General features: G+C 46.4%; 1 protein-coding gene across 1 annotated transcript in view; it reads left to right on the top strand.

Annotated features, from left to right (window-relative positions):
- LOC135196296 (mitochondrial import receptor subunit TOM70-like) overlaps positions 1-22,806 on the top strand; it is a 74,992-nt gene that overhangs the window by 3,141 nt on the left and 49,045 nt on the right. Inside the window, exon 2 of the mRNA XM_064223003.1 lies at positions 18,548-18,725. Coding sequence (XP_064079073.1) covers positions 18,571-18,725 — 155 coding nt within the window. The 5' untranslated portion in view covers positions 18,548-18,570. The remainder of the gene's footprint in view (positions 1-18,547; positions 18,726-22,806) is intronic.

The raw sequence follows: 22,806 nt of genomic DNA, 5'->3' as shown, positions 1-22,806 counted from the left end.
ATTATTTTTCGGAAGAGTTACCGCGCGGACGTAAGGAAAAAGTTTTTTCATAAATTCACCATAAATCGAAATATTGTGCTAGACACTTCCAATTAGTTGCAAAATTAAGATAAATGATTGAATATTACTAAAATATAAGAGTTTTAGCTTACAATTGCGTTTTTTTCGACCATTTCAATAGAGTCAAAGTTGACCGAAGGTTGAAATTTGGGCACTTATCGTTATTTATATGAAAATATCTTAAAACTGATAAAAGCTACAATCATGAGTATTTTTTTGTTGTATTCTACATACAAATGCGCACATTTTCATATATAATACTCTATGTAACGGCTAATTTAAAAATGGTACAAAAATACAAAAAATTATGTCAAGTGACGAAATAATTTCAGAGATGTGTCACAGATACTTTTTAGTGCGGCCAAGAAGAAATTCGCGCTTGCGCGCCTGCGTAACGATTGTAAACAAAACAACACCTTGATCCGTGAACTCCCAGCATCCCCCAAGGCGCGTGATTCAAGAGTTTTCGGCTGGTAGGCCTAAAAGTATTTTATTTTTTCCGCGAATTTTTAAAAAAAAACTTTTGTATGTCGACGTAAAATACGTCCAGTCGGCACCCGAGAGACAAAAAAATGTCGACGTAAAATACGTCCAGTCGGCGTTTAAGGGTTAAATTGGAACGCGATGGATCAGGAGGTCTTCCTCCAGGAGTGGTTCTACCAAAGGTAAGGCTAATAATTCTCCTGTATTACACCTGTAGAGTTTGCATCTCCTAAACCTGTGTTGCCTTCGGGCTCTGATTTCTGTGTCGGGAGAAGCTAATGCTCTCTCTCTTATTTTGGAGTCTCTACGCACTCTGGAGACCAAAGTGAAAGCCTTGGAAACTGGCTCTGTTCAAGTGTGTGATCGTGCCCTAGTTGTTGTGGAGGGGGCGTCAGATCAGCCCCATAATGCCTCTAGGCCTAGACCTCTATCGGACTCCCAAGACTCAGGGAGAGGGTATGTCGAAAGCCGCAAGAGGGTTACGGGGGCTCCCCACCGATCGGCGTCCCTTTGGCAGGCCTTGTTGGCAAAGTCCCAGGCTGCCAAGGAGCGCGCACGAGCGCGCGCCTCCGAAGGATTGCTTTTCGTCCTCCGAAGAGTCCTCCCGACGCAAGGGGTGGAGCGCTCGGAGAGACTCTCGTCCTCTGAAAAGGACGTTCGTGTTGAGGACGCTTCACGTCCTGTATCGCCGCTTTCGTCGGTGGATGCGTATGACGCTTTTTTTTTCCGCCTCAGAAAAGGGGTAAGATCTCCTCCGATGAGGACGCTGGGAGGGGGTTGCGTGCACAGGCGCGTCTCCCTGAGAAGCAGGTAGCTGTACCTGTGAGAAGAAGGAGGCGTCCCCTCGCCCCTCGTCTTCTCGCAGGATCAGTCTGCTCCCTCTGTTCGTTCCTCTCCAACGAAGAACATTCTTTTGTCCCTTCAGGACCAGCTATCGACGCTTATGGCTCAGAGGACTCGCCTAGCAGCAGTCGAGCCTAAGCGGAGGAAGGACCTTAGACTGCCCGTCAAGAGGACTAAGCAGTCTCCTTCTCCCTCCTCTCCTACTTCGTCTCGTTCGCCGATCGCTTCTCCTTCGGCGATTCGCCGATCTCGTTCGCCTCTCGGAAGACGTTTGCGTCAGGACGCTTTTGTGAAGCGCTGGCAGGACGCTCAGCACGACGGTTAGACCAGGACGCTCGGCCAGGACGTTGGCAGACGCTTGGCAGGATCGTTCGGCAGGACGCCCCACTCGGCAGGACGCTCGACAGGATGCTTGTCAGGACGCTCGGCAGGCGCTTGCAGGACGTCGGCAGGACGCTCGGGCAGGACGCTTGGCAGTACGCTCGGCCAGGACGTTCAGCAGGACGCTCTTCAGGACGCTTTTGGGGACTCCGACCAAGAAGAAGTCGTACCCAAGACGCTGGTTTGCGCGCACAGGCACGTATTCCGGTTTAACATGTCTTCCCTTTCGTGTAAGAAACGTAAGGACGCTTCTCTGGCAAGTCAGGCTGCCTCGGGTGTCTCTAAGGACGCTTCGGTTCGCCAGTCAGGAACGCTTCTACCTACTTCGAGTGGTAAGCGCCACAAAGAAGACAGCCTAAGTAAGGCTTCATCCAGTAAGAATAGGGGGCCTTTGATTAAGACAAGACCCGAACATTCGTACGCCCCTCTCCGGAGAGGCGGTCTCCTCTTCCGATTAGAGAAGAAGGAGAGCGGAGTAGTTCGGCTGACACGGTTGAAGAGGAACCTTCTGCTGCCCCTTCAATCTCAGATTATAAAGTTCTCGTGCGGCTGTTGCAGTTCGTCCTTCGAGGACAAGTTTCAGCCTGCAGCTCCCAAGTCTCCTCCTTCGCAGTTTTCATCCTCTAAGACTGTAGACTCCGGAGTTTGTTGAGATGAAAACTTCGCTCTCCACTAACGGCGTTCAAGAAACTCCAAGAGTGGTGGTACGAAGGAGAGATCAAGGCAAGACGACTTTTGCATTGCCTCCAGCTAGACTCAGCGGAAAAGGGGTATTGGATAAGACCAAGAAGAAGTGGGGGTTAGAATCCCTTCTTCAGCACAAGGAGATTTTCTCCAGCTTGGGGTGGATTCTCAGAGGAGGTCTCTTTTATCCACTGCTAAAGTGACCTGGACCTCTACGGAGACGGACCATCATTTGAAGGGTCTGCTCCGGACTCTTGAAGTTTTCAACTTCCTTGACTGGTGCTTGGGAGTTCTGGATCTGCAAGCGAGAAGCCCAGAATCTCTCAGTCTGGGGGAGCTCTCCAGCGTGTTAGCATGCATGGACAAAGAGCCGTCAGGGATGGTTCGGAGGAGATCGTCTCTCATTTTGGAACGGCCTTATTGAAGAAGAGAGCTTTGCTGTGCAATTTCACGGCTCGTTCAGTTACTCCAGCTCAGAAAGCGGATTTGCTTTTTTTTCTCCTCTGTCGAACCATCTCTTCCCCCAGACTTTGGTAAAGGACCTGACTAGCAGTTTGCAAGAGAAGGCAACGCAGGACCTCTTAGCCCAGTCTTCAAGACGTTCGGCAGTACCTTCAACTTCTTCAGCTTTGTTCGACCGCCGAAGAAGGTTAAGCCCTTTCGTGGGCTCCCCCCTCGAGAGCAGCTCCTCGAGGGAGAGGTTTTTCACGAGGAAGAGCTTCCTTTAAATCAAAGCCTTCCAAGTGAGAAGCATGTCCTTCAGACACCAGTCGGAGCCAGACTGAAGTTTTTTGCGGGAGCGTGGAGAGAGAGAGACACGGACTCTTGGTCCCTCAAGATCATGGAGCAGGGGTACAAGATCCCCTTTTTAGATCTTCTCCTCTTTCTCACGACTCCCAGAGACCTTTCTCCATCCTATCAGGGAGAGAAGAGCAAGTGTTATTCGATCTTCTTCAACAAATGATCGAGAAAAGAGCGGTGGAACAAGTCGCGGACCTGGGGTGGGTCTCCAGGTTTTTACAACAGGATTTTCTTAGTACCGAAGCAGTCGTCAGGTTGGCGTCCAGTTCTAGATGTAAGCAGACTCAATCTTTTCGTGGAAAAGACCAAATTCACGATGGAGACGCCTCATTCTGTTCTGGGAGCCTTGAGACCGGGCGACTGGATGGTGTCCTTAGACTTGCAGGACGCGTACTTTCACATCCCGATCCACCCTCTTTCAAGAAAGTATCTAAGGTTTGTCTTAGACAAAAAAGTGTGGCAGTTCAGAGCTATGTGTTTCGGCCCTGACCACGGCTCCAATGGTGTTCACCGTAGTCATGAAGAATGTGGCGAGGTGGCTACACTCTTCGGGGATAAGAGTTTCCCTGTACCTCGACGACTGGCTGATCAGAGCGTCGTCGAGAGAAAAGTGTCTGAAGGACTTGCAGTTCACTTTAGCCCTAGCAAAGTCCCTGGACTTCTTGTCAACTCGAAAAGTCGCATCTGACCCCGACACAGTCCATTGTGTATCTGGGGATTCAGATGGATTCAGTGGCTTTTCGAGCGTTTCCGTCCCAGGAACGTCAGCGGCTAGGATTAGAAAAGATCTCGGTCCTTCTTAGGGAAAGAGACTTGCTCGGCGAGGGAATGGATGAGTCTGCTGGGAACCATTTCCTCGCTAGAAAGGTTTGTTTCCTTGGGAAGACTGCACCTCAGGCCTCTCCAGTTTTTCCTTGCGGACGAGTGGAAGGCCAAGGACGATCTCAATGCCATATTGAGAATATCTCTTCCAATAAAGAACCATCTAAGATGGTGGTTCGACCCACAGAAGCTACAGGAGGGCGTGTCCCTAAGTCTTCTGAGCCCCGACTAGTGTTGTTCTCCGACGCTTCCATCACGGGCTGGGGAGCAACACTAGGAGGAAGGAAGTGTCAGGCTCCTGGGGAGGGGAACAGGTAGCCTGGCACATAAATGTCAAAGAGCTTGCAGCAATCTTTCTGTCTCTGCAGTTCTTCGAAAGGAGTTTGAAGAACAAGATTGTTCAGGTAAACTCAGACAATACCACAGCACTCGCTTATTTGAAGAATCAGGGAGGAACACACTCCAGAACTTTGTTTTTCCTGGCGAGGGAGATTCTGCTGTGGGCGAAGAGAAGAAAGGTGACGATCCTGACGAGGTTCATTGCAGGAGTGCAAAACGTCAGGGCCGATCTTCTCAGTCGTACGGGAACAAATCTACCGACGGAATGGACCTTAAACAAAGACGTGTGTCGAGACCTTTGGAGGTTGTGGGGACGTCCTCTGGTCGACTTATTCGCGACGTCAAGGACCAAGAGACTTCCTCTTTATTGCTCCCCGGTCCTGGATCCAGAAGCGATCGCTGTGGACGCGTTGCTTTGGAATTGGACGGGTCTAGATCTGTACGCCTTCCCACCATTCAAGATTTTGGGGGAAGTCATGAGGAAGTTTGCGGCCTCAGAAGGGACGAGGTTGACCCTGATCGCTCCGATGTGGCCAGCGAGAGAATGGTTCACAGAGGTCATGTCTTTCCTTGTAGACTTTCCAAGGACATTGCCCTGGAGGAAAGATCTACTCAAACAGCCTCACTTCGAAAGGTTTCACCAAAACCTCTCCGCTCTGAGTCTGACTGCGTTCAGACTATCGAAAAGTTGGCAAGAGCGAGCAGGTTTTTCGAAAGCAGCTGCGAGAGCAATCGCAAATGCAAGACGTGCTTCTACAAGAGCTGTTTACCAATCGAAGTGGGCTTCCTTCAGGGCATGGCGTAAAAAGGAGGGAGTTTCCTCTTCCTCGACCTCTGTGAACCAGATAGCTGATTTTCTGCTCTTTCTCAGAATGTGCAGAAATTAGCGGTCAACCATCAAGGGATATAAGAGCATGTTGTCAGCGGTTTTTAGGCACAGAGGCCTTGACCTTTCTGACAACAAAGACAATCATGATCTTTTAAAATCTTTCGAGACTTCGAAGATTCCTCAAATGAGACCTCCTTCATGGAACCTTGACGTGGTTCTTAAGTTCTTAAAGTAAAGTCCTTCGAACCTCTTCAGGCAGCGTCTCTTCGAAAATTGACAAGGAAGGCTCTTTTCCTAACTTCTCTGGCGACGGCTAAGAGAGTTAGTGAAATACAAGCTTTTAGTAAGTTAGTGGGATTCAAAGGAGACAATGCTGTCTGCTCTTTGAACCCAACTTTCTTGGCGAAGAATGAAAATCCTTCGAATCCTTGGCCGAAAACTTTCGAGATCAAGGGTATGTCAAGTCTGGTGGGCAAAGAACCAGAGAGAGCCCTGTGCCCGGTCAGGGCTCTCAAGTTCTATGTACATAGAACAAAAGAGGTAAGAGGTCCCTCAGGTAATCTCTGGTGCTCTGTGAAGAGACCAGAGTTACCTTTATCTAAGAATGCTGTTGCTTTCTTTCTGAGGGACGTCATTAAGGAGGCTCATTCATCTTTCCAGAAGACTGATTTGAGCCTCTTACGAGTGAAAGCGCACGAAGTTCGAGCTGTCGCTACCTCTCTTGCCTTCCAAAAGAATATGTCAATCAAGGACATTCTTGATTGCACCTTTTGGAGGCGTAACTCCGTCTCGCCTCACATTCCTCCTGGATGTGAGAACGATTTATGACGACTGTAATTCACTGGGGCCATAGTTTCTGCAGACACAATCTTGGGGTCCGGAAGTAGCTCTTTCCCTATCCCTTAGTTAGGTTTAGGTTAGTTTTATTGTTGTGTTTTTAGGTTGTGGTGAGTCTTATGTGAAGATCTCCCATCCTTTAGTTAGTTTTAAGGGTTTTTTTGGATAGTTGGTCAGGTGGTGGTCAGTTGCTTCGTTGCCCTCATATGTATGGCTCGATGGTCTTGTCACGTTGAGGTCTCGTACCCGTTGACAGATCATCCAGAGCGCACCAGCACTACAGGTCTCCACCTGGCTGGCAACTCTGATTTAAGCAAAAGCAGCCTTAAGTGACAGTAATCACAGAGTCTACTTTGCTAACAGGTGAGGAACCAAGATGTATATCATCTACTTAATTTAAGTTTCCTAAAAAATCCTATTCTGTCTCTTCCCACCATCCGAAGGTGGGATTCAGCTATATATATATCTGTCAGGTAAGTGGCATGAACAAAATGTTATTGTTATTATACAATTAAGTTTGTTCATACTTACCTGGCAGATATATATAATTAAATTGCCCGCCCTCCTCCCCTCAGGAGACAGGGGCATTAATAAAATATGAATAGAAAATGGGAATGGTTCCTGATATCCGCCTCCCAGCGGCGGGAATGGGTACTACCACCTGGCCGCCCACTGCGTGTGCCGCGAGTTTTGAAATTCTGTCGGACTTCAGAAAATACAGCTATATATATATCTGCCAGGTAAGTATGAACAAACTTAATTGTATAATAACAATAACATTTTTTTTTTTAAATCACAGCGCGCTTAGTTTTCAAGATTAAGAGTTATTTTTGGCTCCTTTTTTTGTCATTGCCTGAAGTTTAATATGCAACCATCAGAAATGAAAAAAAAATATCATTATCATATCTAAATAATGCGATATATGGTAGCAAAAAAAAAATTCATAGATATAGATAATCGTATTCAAATTGAGCTGTGCGAAAAATGGTTAAATCTAACGAGTTACTTTTTTTCCATTGTATTTTACACTAAATTGCGATCATTTTGATAGACAACAAATTGTAAAACGATCAAAGCAACACAGAAAAAATATTATCACGAAATGATGCATGAATTCGTAACGCGCGGACGTAAAAAAATGTTTTTTTTCAAAAATTCACCATAAATCTAAATATTGTTCTAGAGACTTCCAATTTGTTTCAAAATAAAGACAAATGATTGAATATTACGATACTGTAAGAGTTTTAGCTTAGAATTGCAGTTTTCGACCATTTCGGATGAGTTAAATTTGACCGAATGTCGAAATTTTTATATATATATTTTTTTATATGCAAATATTGCAAAAATGAGAGAAGCTACAACCTTCAAATATTTTTTTTTGTATTCTTCAGGAATTTGCACGCATTTTCATATATGAAACTCTGTAAAAGGCCTAGTATGAAAAGGAGCAAATATTAGGAGAATGCGACGTACGCATTTCGGAGATTTGCGGCCGCGAATCGGCGCGCGGAGGGAAAGAAAGTTTTTTTTTTTAAATTCACCATAAATCTAAATATTGTGCTAGACACTTCGAATTTGTTTCAAAATGAAGATAAATGACTGTATATTACTAGATTGTAAGAGTTTTAGCTTACAATTGCGTTTTTCGACTATTTCGGTAAAGTCAAAGTTGACCGAACATGTTTTTTTTTTATTTATCGTGATTTATATGCAGATATTTCAAAAAAGAGAAAAGCTACAACCTTCAATCATTTATTGTTGTATTCTACATGTAATTGGGCACATTTTCATATATAAAACTTTATGTAACGGCTAATTTTAAATGGTGCAAACATTTCGACAATCGCACGAAAAAATTTCTAATTTTTTTCGGAAGAGTTACCGCGCAGACGTAAGGGAAATGTTTTTTTTTTTTTTTTTATAAATTCACCATAAATTGAAATATTGTGCTAGAGACTTCCAATTCATTGCAAAATGAAGGTAAATGATTGAATATTACTAGAATATAATAGTTTTAGCTTACAATTGCGTTTTTCAACCATTTCGGTAGAGTCAAAGTTGACCTAAGGTTGAAATTTTGGCACTTATCGTTTTTTATATGAAAATATTTCAAAACTAATAAAAGCTTCAACCATGGGTTGTTTTTAGTTGTATTGTGCATGAAATTGCGCACATTTCCATTTATAAAACTTTATGTAACGGCAAATTTAGAATGGTGCAAACATAGGACAATTGCAATAATGAGTGATCAAGAAATGGAGATTTCGCCGCGCCCCCCCAGTCCCCGCCCTAGAGTGTGTCCGGCTGGAGGGGCGTAATGCGGCGGATTCAGATCATTTGTGGATGTGGATCCACACGAGGTTTTGTACTCGGTGTCGGGGACGAGAATGCTCCCGCACCGAGCCATGTGTAACATGTATGAATTGGTCCGAGGCGCAGTGGGTTCTGTACGAGGGCAGGAAGAGACTTAGGCCGCCAAAGAAGTCATCGGAAAGTCCAGTGACTCCTTTGGTAACGGACACTTCGTCTTCTTTCCTGCCCCCCGGCCAGCCCCCACGTTTCGCGCCTTCCCCTGCGGGGGGGGTAGCGGAGTCCTTCTCCTCTCTCGATCCGTCGAGTGTGGAGGAGGGCGCCCGCTACCCGGACGTCCAGTTGTATTCGGGGTCTTCCGCCCGCTCTGGGGTGGGGTTCTTCTCTCCCCCAGGGCCGCGAGGAAACCCCTCTGACTAACCCGACTGTTTGCTTCCGCAGTGTGCCATCAGCGAAGGACGACCTGGGACAGGTGTGGGAGTCGCTGGGACTGCAGGGAGTGCCTAGTATCCAGGGGTTGATTCAGCGGTTGGCGGGGTCGGCAGTGGTCACTCATGGTACGGTAACCACTACCACTACCACCATATCTACACCAGCGTATGACATGCCACCGCACTTGGTGTATACACCACATGTAATGACGGTGACACCACGGCTGCAATACACAAAACCTATTACTGCCGTACAAAGAGGACGGTGCCACCGCCACCTGGGTTCTTTGTGTTGCCGACCCCGGACTTCCGCTGCCCCAAGAGTACCCCCCTGGACCTGCCGCCAGTGCCGAGAATGACGGTAGCTGCCGACAGGACGCCTGGCTCTCCTGTGGTTCCTGCCGTGCCTGCCGTACCTGTTGCTGTCCCTGCTGCTCCTTCCCTTTCAGATAATGTGCATGCTGTTCCTGCTGTTCCTGGACCTGTTCCTGTTGTTCCTGCTGTTGGTGGTGCTGTCACAGTCTCAGGTCTTTCCGGACAGGTGCAGTCGGGCCCTGTTGCTTCGGCAACTGCCCCGGCTCCCTCCTGGATGGAAGACCTGACGTCTGTCCTGCGGAGCCTGGCGAAGAAGAAGAGGAAGGTGTCGTCGTCGTCTTCGTCGTCTTCTTCGTCGTCTGCTGCCTCCTCTTCCCCTTCGACTTCTAAGGCTAAACAGCCGAAGAAGAAGAAGGCTGCCTCCTCCCCCCCTAAGAAGACTCCTTCGGGATCTTCTAAGGGCCCATCTCGCTCAGGCGAGTCGGGGAGCTCTTCTGCTGGTCCTCCTGTTCCTTCGGGAACGGGGCCCGTCTTTTCCTCTGCAAAGAAGAAGACGACGGGGACCAGAGGTGTACCAGCCTCGGCTGGTACGTCCTCACCTGGTGTTAGCGGTCCTGCCGCTAAACCAGGTTCCGTCTCGGCCGCTTCTCGTTCGCGAGAAGTACCGAGTGGACGCTCTTCCACGGGAGACCGTCCAGCCAAAGTCTTGACGTCCGAGCTCGCTCGCCGTCAAGACAGCGGCGCGGAGCAGAAGACTGGCGAGAGTCGTGCACACGACTCTCGCCAGGCCAGTGGACGCTCTCGCAGCGACCAACTGGCTGCTCGGGTTGACGTGACGGTCGCTGACCAGCCACGGGTTGAGGCGAGGAAGGGGTCCCCGCGGCCGTCGGTACCAGCCACGGCTGGTACCAGCGGCTCGACGCGCCGAGAGGACACTGGCCGGTCTCGCCGCGACAGAGAGCCTAGCAGGTCACCTGACCGCCGCTCCCATAGGGACCGGGCGGAGACGGTAACCAGCAACAGCTCGCCTGACGCTAGAGATCAGCGTCGACGTTCTCAGCCGAGCCTCTCGCCCCAGGCGAGCGGCAAGGCTAGGCCTGCTGCTCGATCGCCACCGCGGGTTGACGATCAGCAGCAGCCCTCCACGCACGCTGGTCCTGCCAGCGAGCGAGGAGGGAGCGTCAGGTCTGCCTCTCCCGTACCTTCAACCTCCTCGGGCTACACCGGGAGGAGCGAGGTACCGAGGAGTGATCACGAGAGGTGCGCCGCTCGCGATCCCGCTATTGACGCTGTATGGCTCAGGCACGGTTTTAGGTACCGACCAGAACATACGCGCAAGTAGTTGGAGGTGACCGTCAGGGGTCTGCCGCTGTTCCTCCTTCTGAAGGAGGAGTATCACGGGATCTGTTCTTGCTGGAGGGACTGGACGGTCCTACTCCATAAGACGCAGTCACTCCTGAGATACAGAGGAACTTTGCAGAGGTCATTAAGCTGATTCGTCAGCATAATGACCTTGCGGAAGGATCGCCGCTACCACCGGCAGAGCCCACGTCCCAGCTCGAGTCATTTTGGGGTCCCAAGAGGGAACCCAAAATGATGGTGGGGTTACCGCGATCTGAGCTTGCAGACTCAGTCCTGGATCAAGTTGAGAATCTCGTCTCAGGACGGGAGGATTCGCTGAAATCCGGACGGTCTTCTAAGCTGCTTCCTCCCCCTCTACAGCGTCAGAGGCGATTCTACGTGCCTTCGGAAGACCCGATACTGCCGAAACAGGTTAACCCGGAGTTAGCGAGGCTGACTCCAGGTGTGTCCCTGCAGCAGCTCCTGTCGGAGAACCTCTGGTTCTCGCAGCAGGAGGCACTTGCCCTGGAATCTACCGCTATGGCAGCGTTCCAGGCAGTCTCTTGGTTGGATTTGTGGTCCCTCACAATATCCAAAGTAGCGGCCGGCTCTGGGAGTTCTGCTCTCGAAGACGACGCTTCTTTCAGGAGACTGTGCCAGTCTGGAGGAAGAGCGATCTCTTACCTCGCCCATCAGACTGCTAACCTGTGGGCCAACTTGGTTCTTCGACGTAGGGACGCAGTCCTTACCCGAGTGACCAAGGGGGCCGGGCGTGAGGCGGCACTCGGGCTTCGCAATGGACCAATTAGGAGTTCCCCAGCTCTCTTTCCCGGAGAGATGGTGGACGCTGCGGTGGAAAGGCGGCGCACTGATGACAGTGACCTCTTAGTTCACCAGGCAGTCTCGAAGGTTACTGGGCAATCTCGAGCGACTGCGGCCAAGCCAAAGAGCTTGGCTAGCGCTTCCACGGCGGCGAAGACGGTTGCACCGTCCAAGCCCCGTGTGAAGACTCCTGTTGTTTCGACGTCTGCTAAAGGAGGCCGTAATCAGCCCTCCTCCCAACCCTCCTTTCCCCGAGGAGGTGGTGGGAAGAAGTCGAAACGAGGAGGGAAACGCTAGGGACGGCGTTCCCCCTCACCTGCTGCCGGAAGTGGGGGGTGCCTGGCGAGCCATTGGGCGACTTGGCAGCGCTACGGCGCCGAGAACTGGATAGTAGACGTCCTTCGGGAGGGATATCTACTACCCTTCGAGTCTCGGCCCCCCCTCATCTCCAAACCGGTCCATCTACAGACCTATGTCCGGGGATCAGCAAAGGACAACGCTCTTCGACAGGAGATCAAGACCATGCTGGCGAAACGAGCTGTAGAAATCGTGGAGGACCAGTCACCGGGCTTTTACAGCCGCCTCTTCCTAGTGGAGAAGGCATCGGGGGGCTGGGGGGGGCGTCCGGTGATAGACCTCTCTCCCCTGAACCGCTTCGTTCGCACGACGCGGTTCACGATGGAGTCGGCACGCTCGGTGCTCGACTCGATCAGGGGGAACGATTTCATGCTTTCAGTGGACTTGAAGGACGCGTATTTTCAAATACCCATCCATCAGTCCTCCAGAAAGTACCTCCGCTTCATCCTCGACGGGACGGTGTACCAATTCAGGGCACTTTGTTTCGGTCTCTCAACCGCCCCACAGGTGTTCACGCGAGTGTTCACTCTGGTGTCAGCTTGGGCCCATTCGCACGGGATACGTCTTCTGAGGTATCTCGACGATTGGCTCGTCCTGGCGAGCTCCCGCTCGCAGTTGCTACAGGACAGAGATCGACTCCTCAAGTTTTGTCGCGATCTGGGGATCGTGATAAACTACGAGAAGTCCGATCTCGAACCCAAGCAGAAGATGAAGTACCTGGGTATGCTGATAGACACGGTAGCAGGGCAGGTCTTTCCCGCAGACTTGCGTATCAGCAAATTCAGGGAGGCAGCCGGCCGGTTCCTGTCTCGGCAGGAACAGGCAGCACAGCAATGGCAAGTCGTGATCGGCCATCTGTCGTCACTCGAGAAGTTAGTCCCTCACGGGCGTCTTCACCTGCGGTCTCTCCAGTGGAGGCTAAGGGAGAGTTGGTCTCAGGCCAAGGATCCTCCTTACTTTCCCGTGGCTCTCACGGACAAGGTGAGGCAGGACCTAGCCTGGTGGCTCGACGACAAGAACCTCTTAAGAGGAGTGCCCATACGCACTCCCCCCCCGGAGATGCTTCTGTTCTCAGACGCATCGACCGAGGGATGGGGCGCACACCTGGAGGAGTTGCTGACTGCAGGTGTGTGGGACCATCACGAAAAGCACCTTCACATCAATGTCCTGGAACTCAAGGCGGCGTTCAACGCTCTCCGAGAATTTCAGGACCGCTTGGTGGGACACTCAGTGGTGTTGATGTGCGACAACACCACAGTAGTGGCATATGTCAACAAGCAGGGGGGGCTAGTGTCTCTTCCGCTCCATCAGTTGACGGTGCAGGTGCACGAGTGGGCCACGGCTCACTCGATAGAGCTGTCAGCACGCTACATTCCAGGCAAGAGGAATGTAGTAGCAGACAAGCTCAGCCGTCGGGATCAGGTGATAGGGACCGAATGGTCTCTACACCAAGACGTGGCGGAAAGGCTCTTCAACCTGTGGGGGCGACCGGTCGTAGACCTGTTCGCCACCCGGCACAACAGAAAACTTCAGGTTTTCTTTTCAGCCGTGCCGGACCCATGGGCAGCTGCAGAGGACGCTCTCCAACACCCCTGGGACAACCTCTTCGCCTACGCCTTTCCTCCCTTCTGTCTGATTCGGAAAGTGATCAGTCGAGCGCTGGTCACTCCCAATCTCAGAATGATCCTGGTGGCTCCCAAGGACCTGCTGGCTCTTCTTGCGGACGCACCGAGAGAGCTACCCAATTGGCACAACCTTCTAGCCCAGCCACACGTAGAACGGTACCACCAACCGCAGTCCAGTCCCTTCAACTTCACGGCTGGCTGTTATCCACCATCTCTTGCGAACGAGAGGCTTTTCTCGTAGCGCAGCAACAGAGATGGCTGGACACGTCCGACAGTCCTCTGCAGCGTGTTACCAGGGAAGTGGGCCGTCTTCTGTGGTTGTCGTAGACAGGAGGGTCTGTCTCCTCTCAGAGCCACTCTTCAGCAGGTAGCGGATTTCCTCGTGTTTCTTCGCCGAGAGAAGCTCCTCTCAGTACCCACGTTAAAGGATATAGAGCAGCACTGGCGCTCGTCCTAAAACTGAGGGGACTGGACATCTCGAACTCGTTCGAGATTTCCTTGCTAATGAGGAGCTTCGAAAGGTCTTGCCCACCCAGGGAACTCAGGCCCCCTGCGTGGGATGTGACTCTCGTCCTTAGGAGTTTGACTCGAAGACCCTTCGAGCCACTCCGAGAGTCGTCAGACAGGGATCTGACCCTCAAGACCCTCTTCTTGCTGGCCCTGGCATCGGCGAAGAGAGTAGGGGAACTACATGGTCTTTCTTATGATGTTAAACACACCAGAGGCTGGGGATCTGTGACGCTCGATTTCGTCCCGAACTTCGTAGCCAAGACTCAGATCCGTCGATCCCTGACGACAGGTTCGAGTCTTTCACGATCCCCTCCCTTCTGGACTTCACCGATAACGATGCGGATGAGATGCTGCTTTGTCCTGTGAGGGCGCTACGGCGCTATCTGAAGAGAACTCGACACCTCAGGCCTGAGTGTCGACGCCTCTTCGTTAGCACTGGGGTTACCAAGAAAGAAGTTTCCAAGAACACGCTTTCTTTCTGGCTGCGTGAGGTGATCAGGAGAGCGTACGAGGCTGATGGTAGCGACGACATCCGTACGCTCCGACCGAGAGCCCACGAAGTCAGAGTATCGGACCCTCCTTAGCGTTCCGTAAGAACTTCTCCGTGGCGCAGGTCCTGAAGGCAGGTGTCTGGGCCAACCAGACCACCTTCACGTCCTTCTACCTTCGGGATATTGCCCACAAGTCCTTGGATACTTTTTCCTTGGGACCCGTGGTGGCTGCTCAACACGTTGTGTAAGCTTACCCAGCACCCGAGCAGGTGGGAGAATGAATGTGCGAATGAGAGAGTGACTGGCTTCTCTTCACCATCTTTCTCTACCTCTACCTGTGGGCAGAGGGATACGGTCGTTACCACGCTGGAAGGGAGTCAGATGCAGGTAAGCTACTCAACCGAGCTCCATCCTATCTCTTTAACTAGAGATAGGAGTGATATCCACCACTTTCTCCAACAAGGGGAAGGGGGAGGAAGTGGATGCCTACATGAGACAAACCCATTACTTTATATTTGCTCATGTACAGGAAAAAGTTCTTACAATGCTGGTACGAAGAGATACGCTTGCCTCTCTCTTAGTACTCGGCCCAGAGGTCTGACCATTGATCCTGCGGTGCACACCCCGATCAATCGGACAGAGGCTTGGATCCCTCCCTCGCTCTTACGACCAGGGAGGCATTCCAGGGATGGACGAACACCAGTCTGTTCATCTAAAAGACTCAGATTCCTCCCACCAAGAAGTGAGTCTTCCTATTGTTAAAGGACCGATGGTTTGTATTACGTATCGGAACAAATGACAATTTGTCGAAAATTGCATTTTTCCTAACTATACAAACCTGAGGTCCTTTACATATAGTCCCTCCTCATGCCACCCCTCACTCTGCGTATTTTGCATGGGCCAAAAGCAAAAGTGATTTGTTTACCTCCCAGTGATCGGACAAGCAGTTAACTACCGTTCTCCCCTTGTTCGAAGCTTACGACCGTTCCAGCTGCCGCTAGCTACTTCCTATTGTTAAAGGACCTCAGGTTTGTATAGTTAGGAAAAATGCAATTTTCGACAAATTGTCATTTCTAGTAATATTCAATCATTTACATTTATTTTGCAACAAATTGGAAGTCTCTAGCACAATATTTTGATTTATGGTGAATTTATAAAAAAAAAAAAAATTTCCTTACGTCCGCGCGGTAACTCTTCCAAAAAAATCAGAAATGTTTTCGTCCGATTGTCGTAATGTTTGCACCATTTTAAATTAGCCGTTACGTAAAGTTTTATATATGAAAATATGCCCAATTTCATGTAGAATACAACTATAAACAACCCATGGTTGTAGCTTTTATCAGTTTTGAAATATTTTCATATGAATAACGATAAGTGGCAAAATTTCAGCCTTCGGTAACTTTGACTTGACTGAAATGGTAAAAAAACGCAATCGTAAGCTAGAACTATTACATTCTAGTAATAATCAAATATTTACCTTTATTTTGCAACAAATTGGAAGTCTCTAACACAATATTTCGATTTATGGTGAATTTATGAAATAAACTTTTTCCTTACGTCCACGAGGTAACTTCCAAAAAAATCAGAAATGTTTTCGTCCGATTGTCGTAATGTTTGCACCATTTTAAATTAGCTGTTACATAAAGTTTTATATTTGAAAATGTGCGCAATTTCATGTAGAATACAACAAATAACAACCCATAGTTGTAACTTTTATCAGTTTTGAAATATTTTCATATAAATAACGATAAGTGCCAAAATTTCAACCTTCAGTCAACTTTAACTCGACCGAAATGGTCGAAAACTGCAATTCTAAGCTACAACACTTACAGTCTAGTAATATTCGATCAATTACCTTCATTTTTCAACAAACGGGAAGTCTCTAGCACAATATTTTGATTTATGTGAATTTTTGAGAACATCTTTTTTTATGTCTGCGCGTTACGATTCATGCATCATTTTGTGATAATATTTTCTCTGTGTTGCCTTGATCATTTTACAATGTGTTATATACCAAAATGATTGCAATTTAGTGTAAATACAACGAAAAAAAATTAACTTGTTAGCTTTAACAGTTTTGCTCACAGCGCGATTTGTATACAATTATATATGAAATTGTTTTTTGCGCTGTCATATATCCCAATATTTATATATGATAATGATATTCTTTTCATTTCTGATGGTTGCATACTAAACTTCAGGCAATGACAAAAAAAAAAAAAAAAAAAAAAAAAAAAAGAGAGAGATAAAAACGAACTCTTAATCTTGAAAACTAAGCGTGCTGTGATTTTTTGAAAAAAGCATTTTTTCCGGTTCGGCGCTGACTCGCGAACGCCGCCTGCATACGGGAGATGAGTTTTAAAATACCACTTCGGCGTTTAAGGGTTAAACAATAGCCTGTTTTTAGTAAAATATCAGTGTGAATGTTCAGAGAAAATGTGAAAGCATAATATAAAAAGACATTTAAATCAAATCTTCTAATACTGGAAAGTTAGTATATATTGGGAGGGCATGCTTCAGAAACTTGTGAGACTTCTTATAGGACACATTTATTATTTACAGTATTATATATGATATAAGGAGAGCTGTACCTTATCTGAATTTTCAGAAGGGTTTTGAAAATGTACCATAAGGAGACTAATGGCAAAAGTATCACAAATGCAATAGAGGATTTGATAAGACTGGCAAAGTAACAAGAGATAAGAGAACGGTTATCAGTGGGACATGTAGATGCCAAAAAGTCATGAGTTGCTTTTCTCATAGGTTTTGTTGGGTCCTTTGCTCTTCATTATCTGTACTATAAAGGATCTGGATATAGGGCTGATTAGCAAAATAAGTAATTTTGCTGGACAGAAAAATGGGTATTTGTCATGAAAATGATTTTGCAGTATAACAGTTATAAGAAAGCAGGAGATAATAGGGGAATGGTCCGTATAAGGAAAATGGCACGCCAATTAGAAACAGACTTTTATTTAAATAGGTCATTAAAGCAAGAATAGGAACTATTTTGTAGAAAATGAAAATGTCATCAAGGAAGAATTAGGTGCCATATCACTATAAAGCCATAAGATAAGTATATCTTAGTTTTACCAGATCCCTGACCTGATTAACAGCTCTCCTAGAGCTGGCCTGAAGATTAGATATTTTTTCATGCTAGGAACCAATTGGTTACCTAGCAACAAGACCTACAGCTTATTGTGGGATCCAAACCACATTTATGTCAAGAAATTAATTTCTATCACCAGAAATAAATTCCTCTGATTCTGCATTGGCAGAACCAAGAATCGAACTTTGGACCAACGAGGAACTTAAAAAGCCATAGAAACACGTGGGCTCATTGGATGTCAGTTACCACTAAGAGTAAAGAGACCTTACTAATTGTATAATAGCCTAGTTAGATCTGCTGCAACTAAACTAATAGCAGTACTAATTAGAAAATGGATATCTCAGGAGACTAGAATGCTTCAACTTGTACTGTCAAGGAAAGTGTTGAATAAGAGGTCAGTGGCTAGAATACTCAAAAAATATATATTCATATATACAAATATGGAGTAATAACCAAACTAGATATGGTGGAATGAAACTAGAACTGACAAGGTTCAAGTTGTATTGTTAAATTAAGAACATTTCTCAACAAAACAGTAGATTTTGCATTACGTATATGACAGCTTTTATTATCATACAATTACAGCATCAGTTCCCAGATATGCAACAAGATTTTTTTAGAAGATAAAAGTTTTAAGTGTCTCTCTACTCTCCTCTCTCTCTCTCGTCTCTCTCTCTCTCTCTCTCTCTCTCTCTCTCTCTCTCTCTCTCTCTCTTTTTTTTTTTTTTTTTGGCGTTTCAATTCTGTTTTTCACTGGACTCACATCTCTTCATATTTCCAATTATAAGTTTGAATTTTCATTTTCATAAAAGTGATGTGCTAGGATTACTATATCCTTGAAATGAATCAGAATCCATGTAACTCTTATATTCAGTTTTTATTAATACATTTCATTGTTAGGTTAACAAGCCAGATTGCATTTTTATTGTTTTTATGGTAATCAATTATGTGATTATTGTATAAAGTAGTTGTATTGGGTGAATGTTTTGTTAGTAAAGTACATGAAGATACATAATAATTTAAAAATCTCTGATGGACTGTCACTTTTCATTAAGAATGCTGAGTTCAGCGTACTTGAATAGAGGTGAAGTTTGACATAGAGTTTTGAATGTTGGCTGACATATGATGAGTAATTGATGCAACATATTTGAATTTTATAGGCCGAATACACGCAAAGGAAGCCATGGAGAAACGAGAACCAGTTATGCCCTCGAAGCATTTCATTAAGACATTCTTTGAGTCTTTCGCAGAAGATCCCATATTCAATTCTGTGGATAAGGAGAAGGAGGGAGATGTTGATGAAGCCGAACATCCACCAGAGAAAAATATTTCTAACAAGTAAGTACCAAACTTAAAATTTTACTTAAGCCTTCCCATGCTGAAAGGTGGCATGAGCCTTTTCATTAAAGTATTTGTCCACCATTTGTTTGTTTGTGTGTATGTACTGTATGTCTAGTGTATGTACACTATTCACAGTTTCAGTTACTTTTCCAGAACCACTGAATCATTTACAGCAAACTTGACACAAGACATTATCAGGTAAGGGAATTGAGATTTATTTAAAAATAGGTCGCACCACCTTCCAATTAGGAGGCATTAGGAAATATCAAAAATAAGGTTAGGTTATTTTAAAAAGTATTTAATACTTTTCTTAAGAAGATCAAAGCTAAAGTGTTGATCAGAAGGGAAATCATTATATCATGTGGATGCATATTTTTTTCTACATCAGGGTCCCAGGAGCCAGGATTGTTACAGCAGTGGTCAAAGTGACTTGGTTGACAGATCCAGCAAAGGCATCCTCTTTATATGCCGTTGGGTGTTGCAGCAAACATCCAAGTACGGAAACCAGACAAGATTGGATTTGATTAGTCATGCTGAGAGTGCATGCTAGTTTGTTTTAAACTTTTGGATGAGTGAACCGTGGCACAATGGTGACCTTGTTCTCTTCTACCCAAGCAAGGATTTCAATTGGCAGCCAGCCAAGATAAGCTCGGCGATGCAGCCCCTGATAATAAGCCCAGGTGGCATGTAAGCTAGAGTTCATGTGAAGACCTGAGCAGTTTTACACAGATTGAAGTGAAGACCCCAGAACCAGACCCCATGGCTCTATTGCTAAATAAAAAGTTAAGAAATTTCCTAGAGAGCAAGTACACTTAAGCAAGGCAGTCCCCTCTGTGCCCTTATTTCTAATCAAACTCCACTGTCTCAATTTGAAAGGAAGTAAGGTGGAGAAACTTATGATGGTTGTTGAACTCCAATCATCCAAAGACTGAGACAGTGGAGAGCCACCTGCAAAATCGTAGCTTGTAAGAAAAGACCCCAATGTCCTTCCATCTCATTGAGAACTGTTAAGAGTGAAAGGCAATTAGCTAGGAGAATGAAGAAAGACTGACATCAAGAAATGGTAAGTCATAACTGTTACAGAGAACTCAAAAACCCAAGATTCCATACTGATGGCCTTTCAGGTCATTCAAAACCTCAAAAGATAAACCTTGATCAGCTTAAACCTTTGCCACTGAAATAAAAGGCAACATTGAAAATGCATAGAAGCAAATTGTTAGTTGTGCAGCGAGTTTTCTGTCATTAGGGTGACTTTGGGTTGGGAACTAGGGAGGGGACTGTCACTTTGAAGGTGAGTGTCTCCCTTACTCACAAATCAAGCCTTGAGGGGAAAGACCAGGAACCATGGGGCCAGACAACATGCTGGTAGGAGATCTCTGCTTCAGAGACTAAGCTACAGTGGTCCTTGATGGCTACCTTTCATTTTTCATCATGTTTGCTAACATATGATACATGTGGAGAACAAAAGTGCATCCAAGGGATAGGAAAAGGCAGGGGGAGGCCTGGCCATATCCTGTGCCGAAAGTGAACCACCTGCAAGGAAGGAACTGAAGCATATGAGGAGGGTAGGGGTTTTCATCCTTATTGGTGATCTCTAAGGCAAAGAATTGGAGCCTAGGAGGTTGACGGAAGCCCTGGATCTTAAAAAACTTCTAGACATTGGTCAGGCAGACGAAAATACTGTCCAGCACTCATAGGGTATTTATAACCCCGGCTGTAATCATGGCCCTTCATAAACAAAGAGAATCGTAAGACTTATAAGAGGAGGCTCAAACATCTAGGAAATGCAGACCTTATTGTCATCCCAAAGAGTTGTGACCAAGGCCTCACTAAGAGTTCTGGAGAGGCAGTCGATATTAAAGATGTTTCCAACCCAGCTAAGATTTCTACAAAGAAAATGTTGGCCTGGAGTGCATATAAATCCTCCATGGTTTCTTTATCTGTGTCCTCAATATGCAAGACAGTATCCTTTGTGGAGTTGAACCAGTTTTGTGGTTTTCAGGTCTAGGGAGCTACCAGGTGAACTGAAGCATGTATGGAGTAGGAGACTAGAAGTAGCAGATCGACTAGTGCAAAAGTATCAGATAAACTAGAAGAGTTAAAAAACCAATTATCTGGTAGGGAAGGGCAACTGAACTCTTGGGTGACACTTACTGGGTTGATCTGGAAAGTGGAAATGATAGATGGCTGTGTGTCTGTGGGGTCAAATGGGATCATTTGCATGATATGCATGAAAAACCAAACTATTGTAACAGGATCAGGATACTCTTGGGTAGAGGGCAGACTCTTGGGAATAATGGGATCAGGACCACTTGGCAATGGAATGTTTTACACACAAAGATATAGGAGCAGACACTTGAGAGAGTACCAGTTAGAAATGGCAAACACAAAAGATCAGGGACTTCAACATATAACTGAAGCAGGAGGGCTCAGGCAGAATGGTGGAGAGCACATCAGTGGTGTGGTCGGTATGGTGTTGGCATGCCACCTCGATTCTCGGGTGTTCCACTGAGGGGTGAAAAATGTGTATTTCTGGTGATAGAAGTTCACTCTCGACGTGGTTCGGAAGTCACGTAAAGCCATTGGTCCCATTGCTTAATAACCACTGGTTCCATGCAATGTAAAAACACCACACAAACAAACAAACAGTCAGGCAGAATGGCAGATCGTGACCTGATGATTCTCTCATTCATGGATGCATCAACTACATATATGAAAAAAATGTAGTGGAGGAAAAAAGGAAACATACATTGTGAATCTGACCAGGAAAGGGACATGTATTGAATTTATAATTGTCAGGGATGAGAAGGAATACAAGAAAAAGGACCAGCAGCAAGTAAGATCAAAATATCCTTCTGAGGGTTGGGAGGAAGTTTGTCAGGGAAGGAAGAAAATACAGGTTGATCAATTTTTATGCTGCACACTTTTGATGGGGAGGTGGCATTGCGGATAAGGAGGCCTAATCAGCTGTTGTACATTAGGTTTTGACGTTTAGATTTTCAGTTTCCTGTCCTTCAGAGGACTGAGTTCTTTGCCATCATCCAGCCCATGAGCGCAGAGAAATTCTTATTCATTGTTGTTTCCCCTCTTTTAATGATATTCTCTCTCTCTCTCTCTTAAAGTAAATGAAGGGACGATCAATGAACGTAAAGAAGTTCGTATTCATTATTGTTTACCCTCTTTTAATGATTCTCTCTCTCTCTCTCTCTCTCTCTCTCTCTCTCTCTCTCTCTCTCTCTCTCTCTCTCTCTCTCTCTCTCAATGCAAGTCAAGTAACAAAGACGGTGATGGGATTATTGGATTACTTAGCTCTCAAATCACAAATTATCTCCTCTCTCTTTCTCTCTCTCATTTTTTGATAGCAAGATAAAATTATATTGTAGTGCATTAATGTCGTTAAAAGGGCTCTCTCTCCTCTCTCTCCTCTCTCTCTCTCTCTCCTCTCTGTCTCTCTCTCCTCTCTCTACTCTCTCTCTCTCTCTCTTCTCTCTCTCTCTCTTGTCGGTGACTTTCATTTAACGGAACAGGGATCTTGATTGGTTTGTTTCTTTGTCAATTACTTTGCACGGTGATACGAATAATAAAGTATCTTTTATTTCATTATGTTACTGCAAAGACACAACTTGTATGTCAGTTTCCTTTTTATAATGTCCATTGGCAGGATCGAAATTCCAAAGCAACATTACCGGGCAGTACTACTTCAACGTTATTTTGTGCACTGGCGGATATTGATGATAATTTTCATCTTCTATTGTGTCCAAGCTGAAATATTCGCAACTTTTTCCGGGGAAGTTGCACAGAAATTATGTATGAAAAATCGTAAAGTAACTAAGTCTACGGGAATAACCAGCCTCGTTTCACGGCCAGAAACCGCTCCGTTTCAGGGAATCCCTTCTCACCCCCACCCCCTACAAAGGAGGGAGTTAGGTTGGATGAAACCCCATTACAAACCATCTTAGGGGTCCCCACCATAACCCTGCCAAGTTTCATGCCCATCTGACCAGCTGTTTGGCCGTGACAGACAGACAGACAGACAGAATGATGGGTTTCAGTTAGAAAAATCCAATTTGTTTGAGGG

The sequence above is a fragment of the Macrobrachium nipponense genome, chromosome 17 (assembly GCF_015104395.2).
Source record: "Macrobrachium nipponense isolate FS-2020 chromosome 17, ASM1510439v2, whole genome shotgun sequence".
In the NCBI taxonomy this organism is placed as follows: Eukaryota; Metazoa; Arthropoda; class Malacostraca; order Decapoda; family Palaemonidae; genus Macrobrachium; species Macrobrachium nipponense.
This window is presented reverse-complemented; position numbering and strand designations above follow the sequence as displayed.